The sequence below is a fragment of the Protobothrops mucrosquamatus genome, unplaced genomic scaffold, assembly GCF_001527695.2.
Source record: "Protobothrops mucrosquamatus isolate PMUCROS unplaced genomic scaffold, P.Mucros_1.0 scaffold11, whole genome shotgun sequence".
Taxonomy (NCBI): domain Eukaryota; kingdom Metazoa; phylum Chordata; class Lepidosauria; order Squamata; family Viperidae; genus Protobothrops; species Protobothrops mucrosquamatus.
The window spans coordinates 1,134,371-1,152,900 of NW_015386398.1; the positions used below are offsets into that span (position 1 = coordinate 1,134,371).

The 18,530-nt window shown below is 44.2% G+C and overlaps 1 protein-coding gene across 1 annotated transcript in view; it reads right to left on the reverse strand.

The window, feature by feature from the left end:
• Positions 1 to 2,987: 2,987 nt before the first annotated feature.
• The window catches only part of LOC107282740 (integrin alpha-X-like), a 58,129-nt gene continuing 42,586 nt past the window's right edge, over positions 2,988 to 18,530 (reverse strand). Inside the window, exons 19-30 of the mRNA XM_029283068.1 lie at positions 17,046 to 17,119; positions 15,842 to 15,983; positions 13,478 to 13,588; positions 12,340 to 12,422; positions 12,173 to 12,253; positions 11,650 to 11,722; positions 9,431 to 9,538; positions 7,684 to 7,761; positions 6,495 to 6,617; positions 5,902 to 6,000; positions 4,562 to 4,672; positions 2,988 to 3,275 (exon numbers count right to left, since the gene is read on the reverse strand). Coding sequence (XP_029138901.1) covers positions 3,174 to 3,275; positions 4,562 to 4,672; positions 5,902 to 6,000; positions 6,495 to 6,617; positions 7,684 to 7,761; positions 9,431 to 9,538; positions 11,650 to 11,722; positions 12,173 to 12,253; positions 12,340 to 12,422; positions 13,478 to 13,588; positions 15,842 to 15,983; positions 17,046 to 17,119 — 1,185 coding nt within the window. The 3' untranslated portion in view covers positions 2,988 to 3,173. The remainder of the gene's footprint in view (positions 3,276 to 4,561; positions 4,673 to 5,901; positions 6,001 to 6,494; positions 6,618 to 7,683; positions 7,762 to 9,430; positions 9,539 to 11,649; positions 11,723 to 12,172; positions 12,254 to 12,339; positions 12,423 to 13,477; positions 13,589 to 15,841; positions 15,984 to 17,045; positions 17,120 to 18,530) is intronic.

The following is an 18,530-nucleotide window of genomic DNA, read 5'->3' on the forward strand; positions in this document are numbered from 1 at the left end:
TAAATAGGTTATTATTAAATGCAACTTTAAAGAGATTCTAAACCACGCCTGGTCAATCTGTTCTGCATACTTTGCCCTCCATGAAAAAGGAACTGAAAAATCAAGATACACCATCTCGTATATAATTTGCAAAATATACCTTCCACAGTTGTTGCCCATCCAGCTAATGAGAAAGACATTTGCTTGGCCTCCCTTCCTGCAAAGGCTCATGGGATGCTAGAGAAGAGTGGGAGGGGGACTTTGCATTTCCAAAATCAGAACTTTGGACCAAGGGAGTGGGTTTCATTAAGGCCAGGGATTTTTCAAAATCTGTACTTGAAGAACGATTTCCTAATTTAGTGCACAAGAAGGGGAAAAAAATGGGTTTCCACACCGTTCTATGAAAACCTTAAATGTAGCGGTTTGATGTCAACAGAAAATTGAATCATATCCCGGTGAGCTTATGGGAAGGTCCTGTTAAACTCACTTTAACTTCCTTATTTTCAAAACAGCAGCTCTTAAATGTATTGGTACAGAAGATCAAGAGGTTTCTAAATACTCTTGCCACTTATCTATTATCTCTTTCTCAACCCCTCAGCCCTGCCTCTCAGGGGAAGGAAAAAGGGAGGGAGGCTGCTCTTATCCATCAGGCAAAAAGCCATTAAGTGTGGGCTATTTTGATTTCAATCCAGATGGAGAGAAGAGCATTTAGAGGAAAGTCCCCTTATGCGAAGAACAAGGCCTGGACTCTGCTTTTAAAAAACCAGCCTTCTCTAGATGCTACCAGATACAGAAGTGTGGCTGACTTCAGGGCCCTGGGCAGGCTAGAGAGACAAAAACTTGGAAAGAGCCAGGGCTCCCTGCAGAGAAGTGGGTTGGCCTGTTTGAAACCCAAGGTCTTTTGAATTCTCAAAACAAATTCCAGCTCTTGTCTGGTTAGGATTTGCCAAGCTGGGTAGGTTGTAGATTGTGTGTAGAGAGACTAGCAGCTAAACTGGAGAAGTCAGCCTTTGCTGATCTCAACATGCCACGTTCTGGCCTTTTGAGATATATTTGGAAGCACAGAGGCCCCGGGTGGGGATTGAGCAGGTGCAGAAGATTTACCTCACAAACGCAGGTGCTCCAAAGCACCCACTTGCCTTGGAATATGAAGCCTCACCCAGTCCTTATGTGGATTACAGGTAGTCCTGGACTAACGACCACAACTGAAGCTGGAATTACGGTCATAAATCATTGCAGTCATAAATAGATGCACCCACGTGACTGGAAGTAACTTTCTGGCTTTTATCATGATTATTAAGCAAACGCCAAAGTTGTTAAATGAATGTCATAGTCATTAAGTGAACCCATTCACTTGAGTGGGCGTTTTTGCTGGAAACTGGCAAAAAGCATCACAAAACAGTCACATGACCATGGGATGCCATGACCGGTCATAAAGATGACTATCCGATATGTAGTCATGTGACCGTGGAGAGGGGAACAGTGTGACAATTTAAATGGCCAGGAGTGCTTTAGGGCCATAAAGCACCTGTACTGCGGCTGTCATAACCTCAAAACAGTTATAAAACAACCCGCTCATTAAGTGAGCACTACCTGTATCCTGACTACATCCACATGACACATTGAACCACAAACTGCCACTACTATCTAGTGCAGGGGTAGGCAACCTTATCCCTGATCTAGTGGCTCTGAAAACCCCATCTGTGTGAGTGGTTTCTGACAGGGCTTTTCAACCAGTGGTATGGGGACCACCTGTGGTACATTGGCACCTGGCAGGTGGTACGTGACCATCCTAGAAAAGTGGTAGCGGGGAGGGGGATGAACTGAACCGGTGGCAGCACCGCACAAGCCTGAGTGAGAGATGGCTGGAGCTGCAGGGCTGTCAGGGCTCAGCAGAAGCACCAGGATCAGCGCCAGGCTCCAGCTGGAGCTCGGTGCTGATCCTGGCGCTTCTGCTGAGCCCAGAAGAATCGCTGATCAGCTGGAATGTTGCAACATCTCCATGGTCTTGTGATTTACATTCAGATGCTTGGCAACTGATTCATATTTATGACGGTCACAGTGTCCCAGGGTCATGTGAAGTGACCAAAACCTGCTGCAACCACCCAGCAGACCGGGGGAATAAAAACCAAACACCCCCCACCCCACCCCCACTGCCAATCCTCAACAGAAATGCTCACAACAATGAAAATCTCGAACAGGAGGAAGAGCGCCGCCGGGCGGGCAGGCGTCTTGCTCGGCTGTGGCTTGGGGGGCACTTTTTTCAGTGCCATTGTAACTTCGAACAGTCACTAAGTGAACTGTTGTAAGTCGAGGACTACCTGTACTTCATCAGTTTTTTCCTTTTTTTGGGGGGGGGGTCATCAAGTTTTTGACACCTTGCTAGGCGACTGGTGGTACTCGGATATTGCCATATCCTAAAAATGGTACAATGGGTGAAAAGGTTGAAAAGCCCTGGTTTATGATACACTAAGTTGTATAAATCCTGGAAATTGAATCAACATAGCAAACCACAGCTAAATTATTGTGTTGTGCAAAGCTAGTACAGTATGTGTAAACATGCTACATTAGGCAAGCGTAGCCACTGTTGGACTGTAAATGGGGAACACAGAGCAATTTCATAAGAAAGAAAAAAGAGACAGTCACTCAGAAATGACTATGGCAAAATTCTTCTCTTTGCCATCAAGTCAACCAGAGGGATGGGCAGTGCATAGGAATTTAACGATCTGAAATCTAAAATCTTATCTTGGAGTCAGGCACTTGCAGGCACCCAAGAAAGAGACAGCTGGACTGCTCTTCTGCAGTGCTACTATGCCATAAGCAGCATGTTTTGAATTCCTGCAGAAGTATTCCCCATCAGAGTGGGAGCATTCCTGGATGACTCTCTGGTGGGTCATTTTCCCAGTGGTATCAATTTGTTCAAACCATTTTCATAGGCAAAAAAACTGGCACCATACTTTTGTTTTTTAATATATAAATTTATTTGAATTTTAAATTAGTTAATTCTACTTAGCTTCTAGCCCTCTCGTCTCTCAATCCCTCCCCATCCCTTCCATTCGTTTCCGAGTAATCTATTCTAGAGGTCCTGCCTCTCCGTTTTTCGATCCTGTTCGACTGGCTGTATTATTCCTGTTCCAGACAAAGCGGGAATCCTGGCTTCCAAGTTGCATCCAGATCCAGAATCCCTTCCTCCCTTAGGAAGCAGCTGAAGTTGCAGGAGCTTGGTCACTGGGAGCAGCTGCTCCAGCTGCATTTGCATCCATTTGGGGTACACGCTTGCGTTTAAAGAATCCAAACTGGAGAGATGATAGAGGCGAGGGGGGGTAGGGAAGAGAGAGAAAAACAGATTTAAGATGGAGAAATTGCAATGCATCTCTCCACAGTACTAAAATAATAGGATCAATAACAACAGGATCTTCTAATCTCTTTTCTAAAATACAAAAGTAGCTGCAAAGAGTACCTAACAAGAAATCTGTTGCATCTATTTTATCCAACAGATTTCCTTGGTTCTGAAAAGATCCAGGGCATACAATTTAAATGTGCTAATGCAGAGTTTTTCAACTTTGGGAATTTTAAGATATGTGGGCTTCAACTCCCAGAATTCCCCAGCCAGCCACTGATCTAGCAGATCAGAGATAACTTAAGAATTAAAGTGTGTAGGACAGATGAAGTTAAGTTGGCTGGGGAATTCTGGGAATTGAAGTCCATGTATCTTAACTTTGCCAAGGTTGAGAAACACTCTGCTAATGTATATGACTGTACAGGTAGTCCTCAATTTACAACCATAATTGAGCCTGGCAATTAAGGGGGGAAGTTGTGACAGTCGTAAAGTAGGTCACCCTATGACTGGATCCAATATTACAACCTTTTTGTGGTGGTTGTTAAGTGAACCCATTGTTCACTATGGGCTTGTTTTAAGCCATCGTAAATTGTGATCACATGACCACAGGGCCTGGCAAATGGCTGTAAATGTGGGCCAGTTGCTGAGCACCCAAAATGCAGTCACATGATTGTGGAAGGGGTGACATCAGAACTTCAAAATTCAGGGCATAAGTAGCTTTTGGAGAGCCCGTTATATTTCAAACGGACACTAAGGGACAGGTCTTAAATACTTTATTGATTCTTCCTGCCAGATCATATTTTGAGCTACAGGAGGCTGAGATTTTCTGATGTAGTATGTGGATTGCCAAAAAATATTTCAGAGGTTAATAATACTGTGGTAACTTACAGTGTATGGGGAACACAGCCTATGTTTACACTTTATTTCTATCTGAAGTTCCTGCTAAAAACTTAGCTGCCCTACTTTGCAATCAGATAGAGCAGGGAACTTCAAACGTGGCCCTTCATGGCTTGTAGACTTCAACTCCCAGAATTCCTCAGCCAGCCTGGCTGAGGAATTCTGGGAATTGAAGTCCACAAGTCATAAAAGGGCCAAGTTTGAAGACCCCTGAGATAGACGGACAGCCTCCACTGAAACAGATCTAGGTTCTGAGGTTGATTTAAAGGAGAGATGGGAATAAGGTCCCATAAGCCCTGATCCTAGCAAGACCCACATCAAACAGCCGAAACAACCAGCACAAACCTTATACAAGACAGCCACTATAATGGCTAAAAGCACAATGCCTCCAATGGTGCTGCCAATGATGATGGGGACAGGATTGAACGGCGAAATTAACTCAATTTGTGTGAAGATCTGAAAAAGAAAAGCAATAGGAAGCTGAAATCTGTTCCTACAATTTGTTTCAATTTTAGGAATTGAAATTACCCAGAAGCCTGCTTGCTAGAGTCAACTGCAAAACTGCCCAAAAGATAGCATAAGAGACTCGGAGAAATTAGCCTTTGCTGAACACTCATTTTGTTATTCCTCTTTGGCGTAAGCATCTTTATGCAATGTGCCAAAAAAAAGAGGAAGAACTGTAGGCAAAGGAATTGCTGGGTGCTCTCTGAACTTGGTTGTTTTCTTGTAGACATTGTATTACCCATCTAGGTAACGTCATCAGTGCTAGAAGGGAATTGGATTCTTCTAGCAATGTTAATATTACCTAGTTCAGTAATGAAACATTCAAGAAAAAAATAGCCAAGGACTTCACAGTTCAACCCTGATCTACAAATAGTCTCTTCTGTTGGTAGGCAAATAAAAGATATGAGGTAAGAAAATGAAAAATGGATGAATTGAGTTTGAACGATACTATTCACCATTCATTCTCTCTCCAGGACAGAACTATCTCAGCATACTTTTGTACCAGTCACTTGTGTTGCATTCAGTCCACCTTCATTCAGTTCCCACTCATTCTTGACTCTCTTTCTTCATTCTCCCAAGTTCAGCTTATTATTGCATTTCTCCTGACAAACCCAACGCTCACTTCCACATTACAAAGATGGCAGATGCACGTTTTTTTACTAGCAGGCATTTCACTTCCTTTCGATAAAGATCCACTCATCACGACAGAGCAGATACGATGGTGGGAAGCCAAATCCATTCGCTTCCCACCTGGTTCTTCCCCATTGCTCTCCCTTCTCTTGCGTTCCCTGTGTTTCAAGTCTATAAGAACAAATCCTTTCTGTGCATCTGATGTTTAGGAAAGGTTTTGCCCTAAGAAAGTTGGTTAGTCTTGAAGATGCTATCAGATTCCATGACTCATTTGCAGCATGGACTAACTAAAAGAGCTCTCCAAATAACCTGAGGGCAAGGCAGAAGCAATGGGTGGAAGCTCATCAAAGAGAGATGCAATCTGGAACTAAGGAGAAACTTCCTGACAGTAAGAACAATTAATCAATGGAACAGCTTGCTTCATGGAGTGCACCACTCTTCAAGAAAAGATTGGACAGACCTCCTTCCATTCCTCTGAATCTATGACTCCTTCCTTGCATTTCCACCGCTCAACCACTAACTCTTTAGTCAACCAATCCTGGCTGAATTACCTGGCTGAAATGAAAACCCTCTTGTTCGTTCAGGAAAAATCTGGTCTCATCCACTCTTATGGACGCCTCGCTGCCAACGTGGAATATTTCGTACTTCAGCTTTAGAAGTGATAAGCAAATGAAAGAGATCAATATAATTTGGTCAGTGAAAGATCAATGAAAGAGGTCTATATAATTTGGTCTTAGAGGTGAGACAGGGGCACTCCTGAGCATGTTTAGAGCGTCTGGCTTAGGTTTGAGCAATCTTTCCCTGGAAGCCTCCCCGCCCCTCCGTTATTTCCTAATAACCAATCTACAGTAATAACCAGGTTGGACTAGAAGACCTCCAAGGTCCCTTCCAGCCTATGATTTTATATTTTTAAATTTCTTTCTTCATTCCCTTTTGCGTAGCTCACCAATCATTTTTCTTATTTTCCACACATGAATCTCAAATCAAACATCTAAGGCAGCTGTCATAAGCGTTTCCCTTATAGGAATCAACAATGAATAGGAAATTCTATACAATGCTTTCTTTGCCCAAGGTATTTAGTAGAAATATACCTTCCAAACAGAATAATGTAATAGTCCTATTATCTGATAGAGGTACCACTTACTTTGAGAGATTTGTCTTCTCTGTAAAAATCTCCAGAAAAATTGAATCTGATCCATTCTCCCTCAGCAAGACTGTTGATAAAGCAGTAAACTTTGGGGCAAGCAACAGCCCCCTGACAGCCTCTCTGTCAAAAGAAGATAAGAAAAGAGAATTTGTATTGCAGGGTCCAATCTGGGTCAGTCACCGGACCAGAGGTTTAGTCTTCTGAGCTTTGAGACTCATGATGGAGGCCTGCCTCAGGGAACTTCTATCAGAATGTGTGCTTTGTGCTATTCTACACGTAGTATTTATGTGGTGCCTGGTTGTATGACGCTTTGGCTCCTGAGGACCTGATAAGTTGGTGGTAAATCAGCACTCCTGTTGACTGACAAGGGACCCATTTCCCAGGCTTCAATAATTTCCCTGGCTATTTTTGTCCCTGCTCATCCAACAATCTTAGTAGCTGTGAAATTGATTGTATGTCTTTGTTAATTGCATACACACAACCAGCCACCACATAAATACTATGCATAGAATAGCCCATAGCGCACATTCTGGTGAAAGAAAAGTTCCCTGAGTTTGGGCTCCAGCACGAGTCTGAATGCTCGGAAAATTGAACCTCTAGTTCTGGTGACTGACCAAGATTGCATCCTGCGACATTATCCTGGGACACGTATATATTCGCCTTCATTCGTGAGAATTGGTGTTGCTGTTTGCTGTCACCATCTCAGACAAAAACACCCCTCAGCTTCAGTTGAGGAATTTCTTCTTATAAAAAGGTATCAACCCAAAGGAAGGTGCAATCCTTGACTTACAACCATTCGTTTAGAAACCGTTCAAAGTTAATGCAGCACTGAAAAAGGTGACTTACAATGAGTCCTCCCACTTATGACAATCGCAGCATGCCTACAGACATGTGATCAAAATTTGGCTGCCTGGCAACCAACCAACACGTATTTATAACGGTTGAGATGTCCTGGATTCATTTGGTTGACATTAGCAACCTTACCAGCTGGCTTCCAACAAGCAAGTCAATGAGGGAAGCTGGATTCACTTAACAACTTAACAACTGCAGCAATTCACTTAACAACCATGGCAAAAAGGGTCGCAGAATTGGACCTGACTTGCTTAAAAAAACACCTTGTTTTGCCACGGAAATTCTGGTGCGAATTGTTGTCGTACGTCAAGGACTACCCGTACCAGATTTTTACCTTGATGGGTTTTGTGACATTCTTCCTGTTGATTCCTGTTCTGAGCGTAAACAACGGTGTGCAGGAGAAGTGATTTTTCTAGGAAAAAAAAGAAAAGTAATTTTGCACAAGTGGAACTTACAAGAAAATGCACCAAGTGATGCTATGAAAGAAACAGGAGTATCCCAAAACATTAATGTGAACAAGTTAATGGACATTTCAAGGTCAATCTTATCTGGAAAAGCAATAAATAGCTCTATGATTAGCCCTTCTTTCTTGCATGCTGGGAAAAATGGGTTCAAAAGACAGACTCTGCCTTAACTGATTTAACTAATAAATGTGTGCTACAGTTTGTTATTTCCAAAAATGTATATATAAGCCCATTATCTTTTTGACAATAACCCTAACTTATGACATTCATCACAATTCTTTCTGGATACAGGTAGTCCTTATGACCGTTGCAGCACCCCCATGGTCAAGTGATCAAAATTCAGACACTTGTCAACTGGCTCATATTTATGACGGTTGCAGTGTCCCAGGGTGATGTGATCCGGTTTTGCGACCTTCTGACAAGCAAAGTCAATGGGGGAGCCAGATTCACTTAACAACCCTGTTACCAACTTAACAACTGCAGTGATTCGCTTAAGAACTGTGACAAGAAAGATTGTAAAACAGGGCAAAACCCATTTAACAAATGTCTCACTTAGCAACAGAAACTTGTGACTTGCAACCACAACTGAGCCCAACATTTCTGTTGCTAAGTGAGACATTTGCTAAATGAGTTTTCCCCCATGTTAGAAACTTTCTTGCCACAGTTGCTAAGTGAATCACTGCAGTTGTTAAGTTGGTAACACGGTTGTTAAGTGAATCTGGCTTCCCCATTGACTTTGCTTGTCAGAAGGGTGCCAGAGGTGATCACATCACCCTGAGACACTGCGACCGTCATAAATATGAGTCAGTTGACAAGCATCTGAATTTCGATCCCTTGACCATGGGAATGCCTGCTACAGTCGTAAGTGTGAAAACTGGTCCTAAGTCACTTTTTTCAGTGCTGCTGTAACTTCGAATGGTCACTAAATGAACTGCTGTAAGTCGAGGACTGTGACAGTTACCAATGTTTATGATTCAATCAGGCCTGTCTTCTGTCCCTCCCACAACAAACAATCCCTTGTTCTGTCCCAACTGGGCTTCCTACCCATTTGCAAAACCCCTCCAGAGTATTTCTGCAAGCGTGGGCTTTTGAAAATTTGAAGTTTGGTCCACATGGACTTGAATCTCCCTGTCAATAGCCCTTGACTTACAACCACAGTTGGAACTAGAATTTCCACCACTAAGCAAGGTGATTTTTAAGATTTTACACTGTTTTCTGCCACGGTTGTTAAGTGAATCACGTAGCCATTCAGCAAATCCGGCTTCCCTTATTGACTTTGCTCATCAGAAGCCAGCTGGGAAGGTTGCAAATGGTGATCATGTGACCCAGGACACTGCAAACACTCTAAGTAACTATCAAATGCCAAGGGGGGCGAATTTTAATCACCTAGCTGTGAGGAGCTGCAACGGTTGTAAGTGTGAGGACTGGTCGTAATTCACTTTTTTCAGGGCCATTGTAATTTTGAACGGTCCCTAGCAGCCATTTGTTTAGTGATCCTTCAAAATTTGAGGACTATCTGTACCCTTCCAATACTAAATCTTTCCTCCAGGTTTCTAGTCTTCCTCCTGACAAACATTATCCAGATGTTCTCTACTCAACCAGCAATCTTCTTCTTACCACATTGCTGTAGGATGGTGTTATATTCCAAAAGAACCCCTGTTTTGTCATCAAAGGCAGCTCAAAAGTCACATTGACTGCAGTGGAGTTTGAGTCGAAATTCCTCACCTGCCAGAAGAAAAAAAGGGAAATTGAATAAATTGGGAAGACATGGAATCAGGTATGGAAGCAGATGTTGGCAGAATGAACTTATCAAGTGCTGGCACCAAACCATTTGCAACTGAAAATAGCAAAGTGAGCAGATTGTTCTGTTACTCCCGGTAGATTTCAATACACTTGGGTGATCTCTTCATTTCCCCCCGCCCCCACCAGTTTTTTTTTCAATCACCTTTTTTCCCACAGAAAGAGAAATTCTCTGTCTACCAAAAAAATAGAGAGAGACCTCTCTCATAAAGACCCATAGAGAGACTGTTAATTGTAGGTATGTATGCAAAGAAAGATGGATAGCTGGAATGGTGGACAGATTGAGTAAAAGCAGATTTATTTATGCCTTTGTTTAAATGTTATTTGTGAGTCACTCTAATCACATAATTTTGGGTGATGAACAATAAAGTAGAAACATGGTGGAAAATAAGATCACAAAACAATATAAAAATATGGAAATAGATTCAGGTAATACTCGAGTTATGACCATAATGGAAACTGCCTACAGATAGTCCTCAACTTACAACAGTTCATTTAGTGATTGTTTAAAGTTATGACGACACTGAAAAAAGTGAGTTATGACTATTTTTCACACTTATGACCGTTGTAGCATCCCCATGGTCAAGTGATTTAAATTCGGATGCTGGAAAATTGACTCACATTTATGACGGTTGTAATGTCCCTATGATCCCCTTTTGCAACCTTCTGACAAGCAAAGTCCATGGGGAAACCAGATTCACTTAAGAACCCTGTTACTAATTTAACAACTGCAGTGATTCACTTAAGAACTGTGGCAAAAAAAGTGGTAAAAATGGGGCAAAACTCAATTGACAAATGAATTTTGGGTTCAATTGTGGTCGTAAGTTGAGGATTTCCTGTATTATGGTTGTAATTCATAATGGTTCATAAAAGAGGTCAGTCACATAATTTACCTGATTTTTCAACCTTTTTTTTTCAGCAGTCCTTAAGCAAACATAGTGGTTGTAAAATGAATGCCATGATCAAGGGATTGCTACAGTCGTTAAGCAAATCCATTGCTCGCTATGGCACAGGTTTGCCAAAAACCAGAAAAAAAATGCCACTTTTCGGCAAAACCATTGTAAAATGTGGCCATGTGACCGCAGGACACGGCAAGCCACCATTGATGCAGCTGTATTGCTAAACACCTGAATTGAGGTCACAGGACCTGGGAGGTGGTTGACCATTAGAACTTCGGATCCAGATCTTAAGTTCTCCCTTTTTGGATCAGTAGTAACTTCAGTGGTCGCTAAACCAATTGTCATAAGTCAAGGACTACTTCGACTTATACAGATGGATGCCCACAATCAAATGGAGCTAAATGCACTAAACTAGGAAGTTTTAACACTCTTCTACAATGTGAGGGCATCGCTTGTTTGAAGCCTATTCCATAGTAATAATAATAAAGTTGGAAGGGACCTTGGAGGTCATCTAGTCCAACCCCCTGCTCAGGAAGGAAACCCTATACCATTTCAGACAAATGGCTGTCCAGTCTCTTCTTAAAAACTTCCAGTGTTGGAGCATTCACCACTTCTGGAGGCAGGTTGTTCCACTGGTTAATTGTTCTAACTGTCAGGAAGTTTCTCCTTAGTTNTTAGCCTCCAGTCCCCTAATCATCTTTGTTGCTCTTCTCTGTACTCTTTCTAGAGTCTCAACATCTTTTTTACATCGTGGTGACCAAAACTGGATGCACTATTCCAAGTGTGGCCTTACCAAGGCATTGTAAAGTGGTATTAATACTTCACGTGATCTTGATTCTATCCCTCTGTTAATGCAGCCTAGCACTGTGTTGGCCTTTTTGGCAGCTGCAGCACACGGCTGGCTCATATTTAAGTGATTGTCCACTAGGACTCCGAGGTCCCTCTCACAGTTACTACTATAATATGGGGCTACCACAATGAAGGCCTCCTTTTTCATCCAAGTCTCTCAAACCTCATGAGCAGGTTGGACTTTCAGCAGGTCTGCTTAAGAAGACCAGAGCAGATGGATGGAATCAATTTGGATAAGAAAGATATGGATTTAGTTAGCAACAGAAAAAAAAAACACAAGTCCATTACCTCATAGCTATGTGTAAGTATTTTCTTCCCTGGGTCCTCAGTAGAGAAGTTGAGATATGCAGTGGACTGAAGCCTAGAGGGGAAAGGAGAGGCCTTCATTTGGATCGTAAAAGGGGAAGTCCTACTTCTTCCTTCAACAACAGCCCTGTAAAGTAGGCTGAGCTGAGAGAGCATGACTAGGCCAAAGCCACACTAAGGTTGTCTATAATATGAAGTCCCTGCTGATAGCCCAGCACCACCCTGGTTCTTAAGCTGGGAAGGACAAACTAGACCAGGGTTAGACAACCTTGGCTCTTTTATGACTTGTGGACTTCAACTTCAAGTTGAAGTCTACGAGTCATAAAAGAGCCAAGGTTGCCTACCCCTGAACTAGGCAAAAGTCAACCAGGGAGCTTCTGTGGCTGAGAATAGGCTAGAATCCCAGTTTTCCAGCTCCTACTTCAACTTTTTCACTACAAACGAAGATTATTCCTGGGAAATGGGCTCTCAGGGTAGGAAATCACAAAAAAGGGCACAGAATTACTCTTTCACTATGACGTTGATGGGGTACAAAACAGGTAGCCGGCCGGTAGCCTCATTGTTCTGCATGTTGCTCTCATTCTGACTGGAAGAGACCAAAAAGGAGAAGGCAGTTAGGAAAAGCAATTCAAAAACTGCAGAGAGAGGCAGACACTTTGTGGGGTTCCTTACCTTTGTGCACGGATGGTGAAGTAAACAAATTTGTCAGGCCAGGTATCGCCTTTGGAGGAGCGGAAGGAAACCCAGAGGAAGGCCTTCAAGAGAGAACATCAGAGAGGGCAGAGCCCATAAGAACGTCTCTTCCTGTTAAACCCCACGTTCTTTCGTCAGCCCTTCCTTCAGCTAAAACAGCTTCCCCCCCCTAACTCCAGCAGCCCCCCAAATACAGGTAGCCCTCCACTTATGAGCACAATTGAGCCCAAAATTTCCGTTGCTAAGTCAGACAGTTGTTAAGTGAGTTTTGCCCCCATTTTACTTTTGCCACAATTGTTAAATAAATCACTGCAGTTGTTAAGTTAGTAATACAGGTGTTAAATGAATCTGGTTTTTCCGTTGACTTTGCTTGTCAGGTTACAAAAAGGGATCACATGATCCCAGAACATTGCAACCGAGTCAGTTGCCAAGTATCTGAATTTTGATCATGTGACCATGGAGATACTGCAAGGGTCATAGATGTAACAAATGGTCCTAATTCACTTTTTTCAGTGCCGTTGTAACTTCAAACAGTCACTAAATGGTTGTAAACTCAAGAACTACCTGTATCTTGGGATGCTGGTTCCCACTGCCTCCAAAACCTCACCACCCTATATTATTGGTGGGAACTCAAAGGGCCCAGCTTGCAGAAATGTTACGAATTTGCCTGTTTTCGTTATGGTGTTGATTCTGTTTCCACCAATTATTGGGAGAAACGAGGAATGGAACTTGCTTATTTATATATATACTAAATTTATATTCCACTTTGGACAGTGAGATGGATGGCATATACATTTAATAAATACATGAAAATTGTAATTTGTGCTCTGTCTCTCAATCCCTTTTCCGCTTTTCTCCTGCTGGTTTTTAAGGTTGCATCACATCGTGATTACATTTATAAATGTGCAGAGTAGAAAGGTTTTCTTTGAAAACAAGAGAATGATGAATTCTCTTTCTTCTCTGCACAGTAATTATGCAGAAGCAGGACACATAGCTAGCCTCGCTTACATTGGCATCCTGCACAGGAACATTTTATTTTTCACATTTTGCTTTCACGTATTTTTGTTCTCATGGCTGTCCTTTGCTTCTGTGCTTGACTTCATTTCCCATTTCTTACCCGAGTGCCTCCCTTGAGAGCAGGCGGCCTGAAACGGCAGGAGCTATGGCGCACGGTGTCATTTCCTTGGGATCTGTGCATCTGACAAGCCAGGAACAGGGGCCAATTCGACTTGAAGCAGAGAGAGATTTAAAAAAAAAGATCAGATCACGCCCAGAGAATATAAAGGAAAGTGATATACAAGAACCAGGCTGGCTGTCTTTTGCAGAATTTCAGTAGATGCTTAGTCTCCGTTATACCTTTGTCAAAGCATATTTAATGGGAATGCAAGCAAAGACCTTCTTCGGGAATAGTTCCAAGCTATGGAACTAAAACATATAAGGAACGGTTGCTGGAATTGGGTATGTCTAGTTTAATGAAGAGAAGGACTTAGGGGTGACATGATAGTAGTCTTCCAATATCTCAGGGAAGATATTCTCCAAAGTGTCTGAAGGCAGGACAAGAAGCAACGGATGGAAACTAATCAAGGAGAGAAGCAACCTAGAACTAAGGAGAAACTTCCTGACAGTGAGAGCGACTTGAAGTTGTGGGTGCTCCACACTGGTGGTTTTTAAAAAGAGATTGGACAACCATTTGTCTGAAATGGTATATGGTTTCCTGCTTGAATAGGGGGTTGAACTAGAACAGGGGTCCCCAACCTGTGGGCCGTGACTCGATAGTGGGCCATGGCCTACTGGCTACCGGACCATGGGACAGGCTGGCCAGTGCGCGTACATGTGCACGCACACACACCCACTCGCCCTAGTGCTGCAACCATGGGGCATGCAAACGGGCCACCGCCACACCTCGAGGCATGAGAACGGACCACCACCGTACTTTGGGGCGCGAAAATGGGACACCACCATTCCTCAGGGCAGGAAAACGGGATGCCACCACACTGCAGAGCATGAAAACGGAACATCGCTGCGCCACGGGGTGCAAAAACCGACTACCATCATGCCTTGGGCCATGAAAACAGGATGCCACCACACCGTGAGGTGCAAAAACGGGATGCTGCTGCGCCTCGGGGCACGAAAACGGGCTGCTGCTGCACTGTGGGGTGCAAAAACAGGTGCCACTGTGCCGCGGGGCGTGGAAACAGAGCATTGCGCTGCACAAGAATGGGGCAGGGCTAGTGAGTGTCAAGCGGGTGCTAGCCCCGCCCTTTTTGCATCGCGGCCCCGTGCACACGCACCCGCATGTAAAAATGCTTCCCCCTCCCTTTCCCTCTGGGTTTGCCAACCGAGAAAGGTTGGTGACCTCTGGACTAGAAGACCTCCAAGTCCCTTCCAATTCTGTTATTCTGTTATTCCGTTAACTCTCTACCCAACTCATTAGATCCAGCTAATCCAATCCCTGTTATTTGTTTGCTGGCAAAAGTAATTTTCTTTTGGTTGGCCTTTCTTTTTCCCGATAATTAAGGGGAAATTAATATATTGCTGCATAGATTGGTTGCTTAGACTTCTGTTAGCTTCAGATTGCTTTGCAACAGACTGCTATGTGGGGAGCTTGCCATTGTCATCTTCGGAGGGGAATTTTTCTAGATTTCTGTCTGAATCAGATCCCCGGGGTTTCCTAATATTCTCCCATCTATGTACGTTTTAAGCTGGTTTGAGGCTGCTTGTCTTTTTCTAGATCATGGAGCATCCTTGGTGCTCTCTGAGCTTGGTTGTTTGCTTTCAGACATTTCATTACCCAGCTAGGTAATGTCATCAGTGCTGGCGAGTGTGGGGTTTTCTCCCTGTTTATATACAGCAGCTGTATATTTTCTCCTGCTAGCTGATGTTCTATGCCAGTGATAGCGAACCTTTTAGAGACTGAGTGCCCAAAATGCAACCCAAAACCCACTTATGCATCGTCGAGTGCTGGGTGGGTGTGGCCCATTGGGTGGGCGTGGCCCATTGGGTGGGCATGGCCCATTGGGTGAGCGTGGCTGCAGTGGTAACGGCAGACTGGGTGGGACTAAAAAGTTCAATCAATCAATTCCAACTTTGCAAGATCTTTTTTTTCCCGCGAGAAGTTGAAATTGACTGATTGAACCTTTTTTTTTTTTTTTGCACACAGCGGCGGAGGCCTAAAGCGAAAAGGTTTTATAAAACCCAGCTGAAGGCCTAGGAATGGTATGATGGTACGCGTGCCCACAGAGAGGGCTCTGAGTGCCGCCTCTGGCACCCGTGCCGTAGGTTTGCCACCACTGTTCTATGCTGACTGTACAGTGGCTGATCTTTTTCTAGATCAACCAACTCTGCAAGATCATAGCTGCCAGGTGACCCTACTGGTGACACCCGAATTCTGATCTACAAACGTCCAGCATTGCCACCTTAATCCCCCCCCCATTCTTTTCCTCCCCACTATATCCCCCCCCCCCAAATTCATCAAACTCACCTGAAGAACTGAAGCTCCCTGGAAGGACAAAACAGAAGAATAGTAAAAGGAAATAACCGGCTCATATGCCAATTCTCCCAGATTTTTTAGTTCCACTGTTAGGTTTAGTATGAAATTTGGACTCAGCTTCAGTCCTTTAGATCTGAAATATAACAATGGAAAATATTTCCTCAGTGCCAAGGTGACTTTCTGTCTGTCTCCACTTCCCAACATCCATAATGTAGAAATTGTCGCTAAATCTACTACATGAATTACAAGAAAATGAATGTAACCTCTTCTATCCAATGGCCAATGTTAGCAGAGCACAAAAGCAATTAAAATGGGCATTTGATGGGCTGGCCTTGATTGCAAACCACTAGATTGCCCATCTCCAGCACAAAAGGACTGATAGAAACAGATACAGGACACAATCCAAGCGATGCATTTCAGACCCATTATATAAAGAGGATTGTGGAAGAAACAACATTCACAGGCTCTGGTATTTTATGTATGATTTCACAATAATCTTGGATCTGTCTCTCAGCTTGCGCACAGCTTCCTACCAATCAGAGGTAGCACTTCCAAGTGGATGGCTGAGGTGTATAAGGTATAGGGCAGTGATGGCGAACCTTTTAGAGACCGAGTGCCCAAAAACTGGCCCCGGCCCCGCTCCAGCCTTCTGCCCCGTCCCCACTCTGCCCCCTCATACCCCGCCCCGCCTGCCCACAGGACCACTCACTGCCTCCACGGCCCACCGCAGATTGCTCAGGCAGCCCAGCAGCGCTATGGCGGCCACACCCTCTACCCGCGCCCTGCAGCATCAACTGCATGATGGGGTGTGAGGGCAGAGTGTCTACGCTGCCTGGCTGCCATGTCCTTGGCCGCGCTGCTCCGTGTGGGCCACACTCGGGGGTGACTCTCCTTCAGGGGGGCTGCTGGAGAGGAGGGGGTCACGGGGGGAGGCAAGGCTGGGGCAACAGCATGGGTGCCCACAGAGGGGGCTTTGAGTGCCGCCTCTGGCACCCGTGCCATAGGTTCGCCACCACTGGTATAGGGTCTCCTGCTTGAGCAGGGAGTTGGACTAGAAGATCTCCAAGATCCCTTCCAGATCTATTCTGATTGTGTATCTTTTGGCTCTTGCACCACATAATGTCTTTCCGTGGGATCCAAGTTTGGACCAGCGAAGGACAGAATTAAAAAACCATGGACACCACACCTTACTCACCCTGAGAAGTTAAAAGATACGGAAAGATCAGAAACACAAATTCCATCCTCACCACAGTCTTTCTGGAAGGGAACCTGATAGAATAAGAGAAACAGCAATGAAGTGAGCAACATGGGCTAATTGATAGAGTGAACTTTCTTAAGGAGGGCCCATATAGAAGGAGACAAAGGCATAAATTGATGTACAGATGGGTAGAATCATATATCTAACACAGGATAACATATATTATGAGTTTCTCAAGCATCTATATACTACTATGTACTTTCATTATGTTTGTCTGCTTGTACCCTCCAGTTAACCCAAATGAGACATTATACTACCACAATTTTTGAACTGAGTACCTAAAACTTGCTAACTTAAAGAATGCACAAAAATCCAGGACTCGGTACTTCTGCAGAATTGCAATTTCCACAATGTTCAGTCCAGTTTGAATTGCACACTTGTGGCTGTTGCAGCGTCCCTGTGGTCTCCCAGTTGTGATTCCTGACTCTCTCTACCATTCCCCAAGCAAAGTAAATGGGGAAGATGGCAGGAGTCAGAGGTTGCTCCTGCTCCCACCGCTTTTTTGCCCAACTGTGGTCTTCCTGTTTATTTGTTTAAGTAAGTTAATATTAGTTAACTTATTATGAAGTTTGTTTCCCCCTACAAATATTCACCTTTCTCTCAAAGGATGACCCAATGGGTCACAGGGTTGTTTAGTTTTATTTCTTTAGGACAGTGATGGCGAACCTTTTAGAGATGGAGTGCCCCAAACCCGCCCCGGCCCAGCCCCGCTCCACCCCCTGCCATGCCCGCTCTGCCCCCGCTCCACCCTCCGCTTGCCCTGCCCCACCCCCACCCCACCCCACCACAGGGCCACCCACCGCCTCCACGGCCCGCCACAGATCGCCCACGTGGCCCTGCAGTGCCATGGCTGCCATACACACCCCGCCCGTGCCCCACAGGGAGTGACGGGAGTTTTGTCCCTGCTGCCCGGCTGCCATGTCCTTGGCTGCACTGCTCCATGCGGCCCGTTCCCAGGAGTGACTCTCCTCTGGGGGGGCTGCTGGTGAGGAGGAGGCCATGGAGGGACGCAGGGCTGGAGCAAGGCGCGCATGCCCACAGAGAGGGCTCTGAGTGCCGCCTCTGGCACATGTGCCATAGGTTCGCCACCACTGCTTTAGGAGGATGGCATTTTCCTGTCTTCTCATTATGAAATCTGAATGATGGTTATCCTCTATGTCAGTATCTCTCAACCTTGGCAACTTTAAGATGGGTGAACTTCAACTGACTGGGGAACTCTGGAGTTAATAATAATAATAATAATAATTTAATTTGTACCCCGCCCTTCTCCTCATAGGACTCAGGGCGGCTAACAGCCTCATAAAAACCACAATACAATAATACAATAATATCTATATTAAAAACCGAATTAAAAGAAAATATTTAAGAAGGCCAATCATTAAAATTACCCTTAAAATTACCCTTAAAAAACCCCGCTAAAAT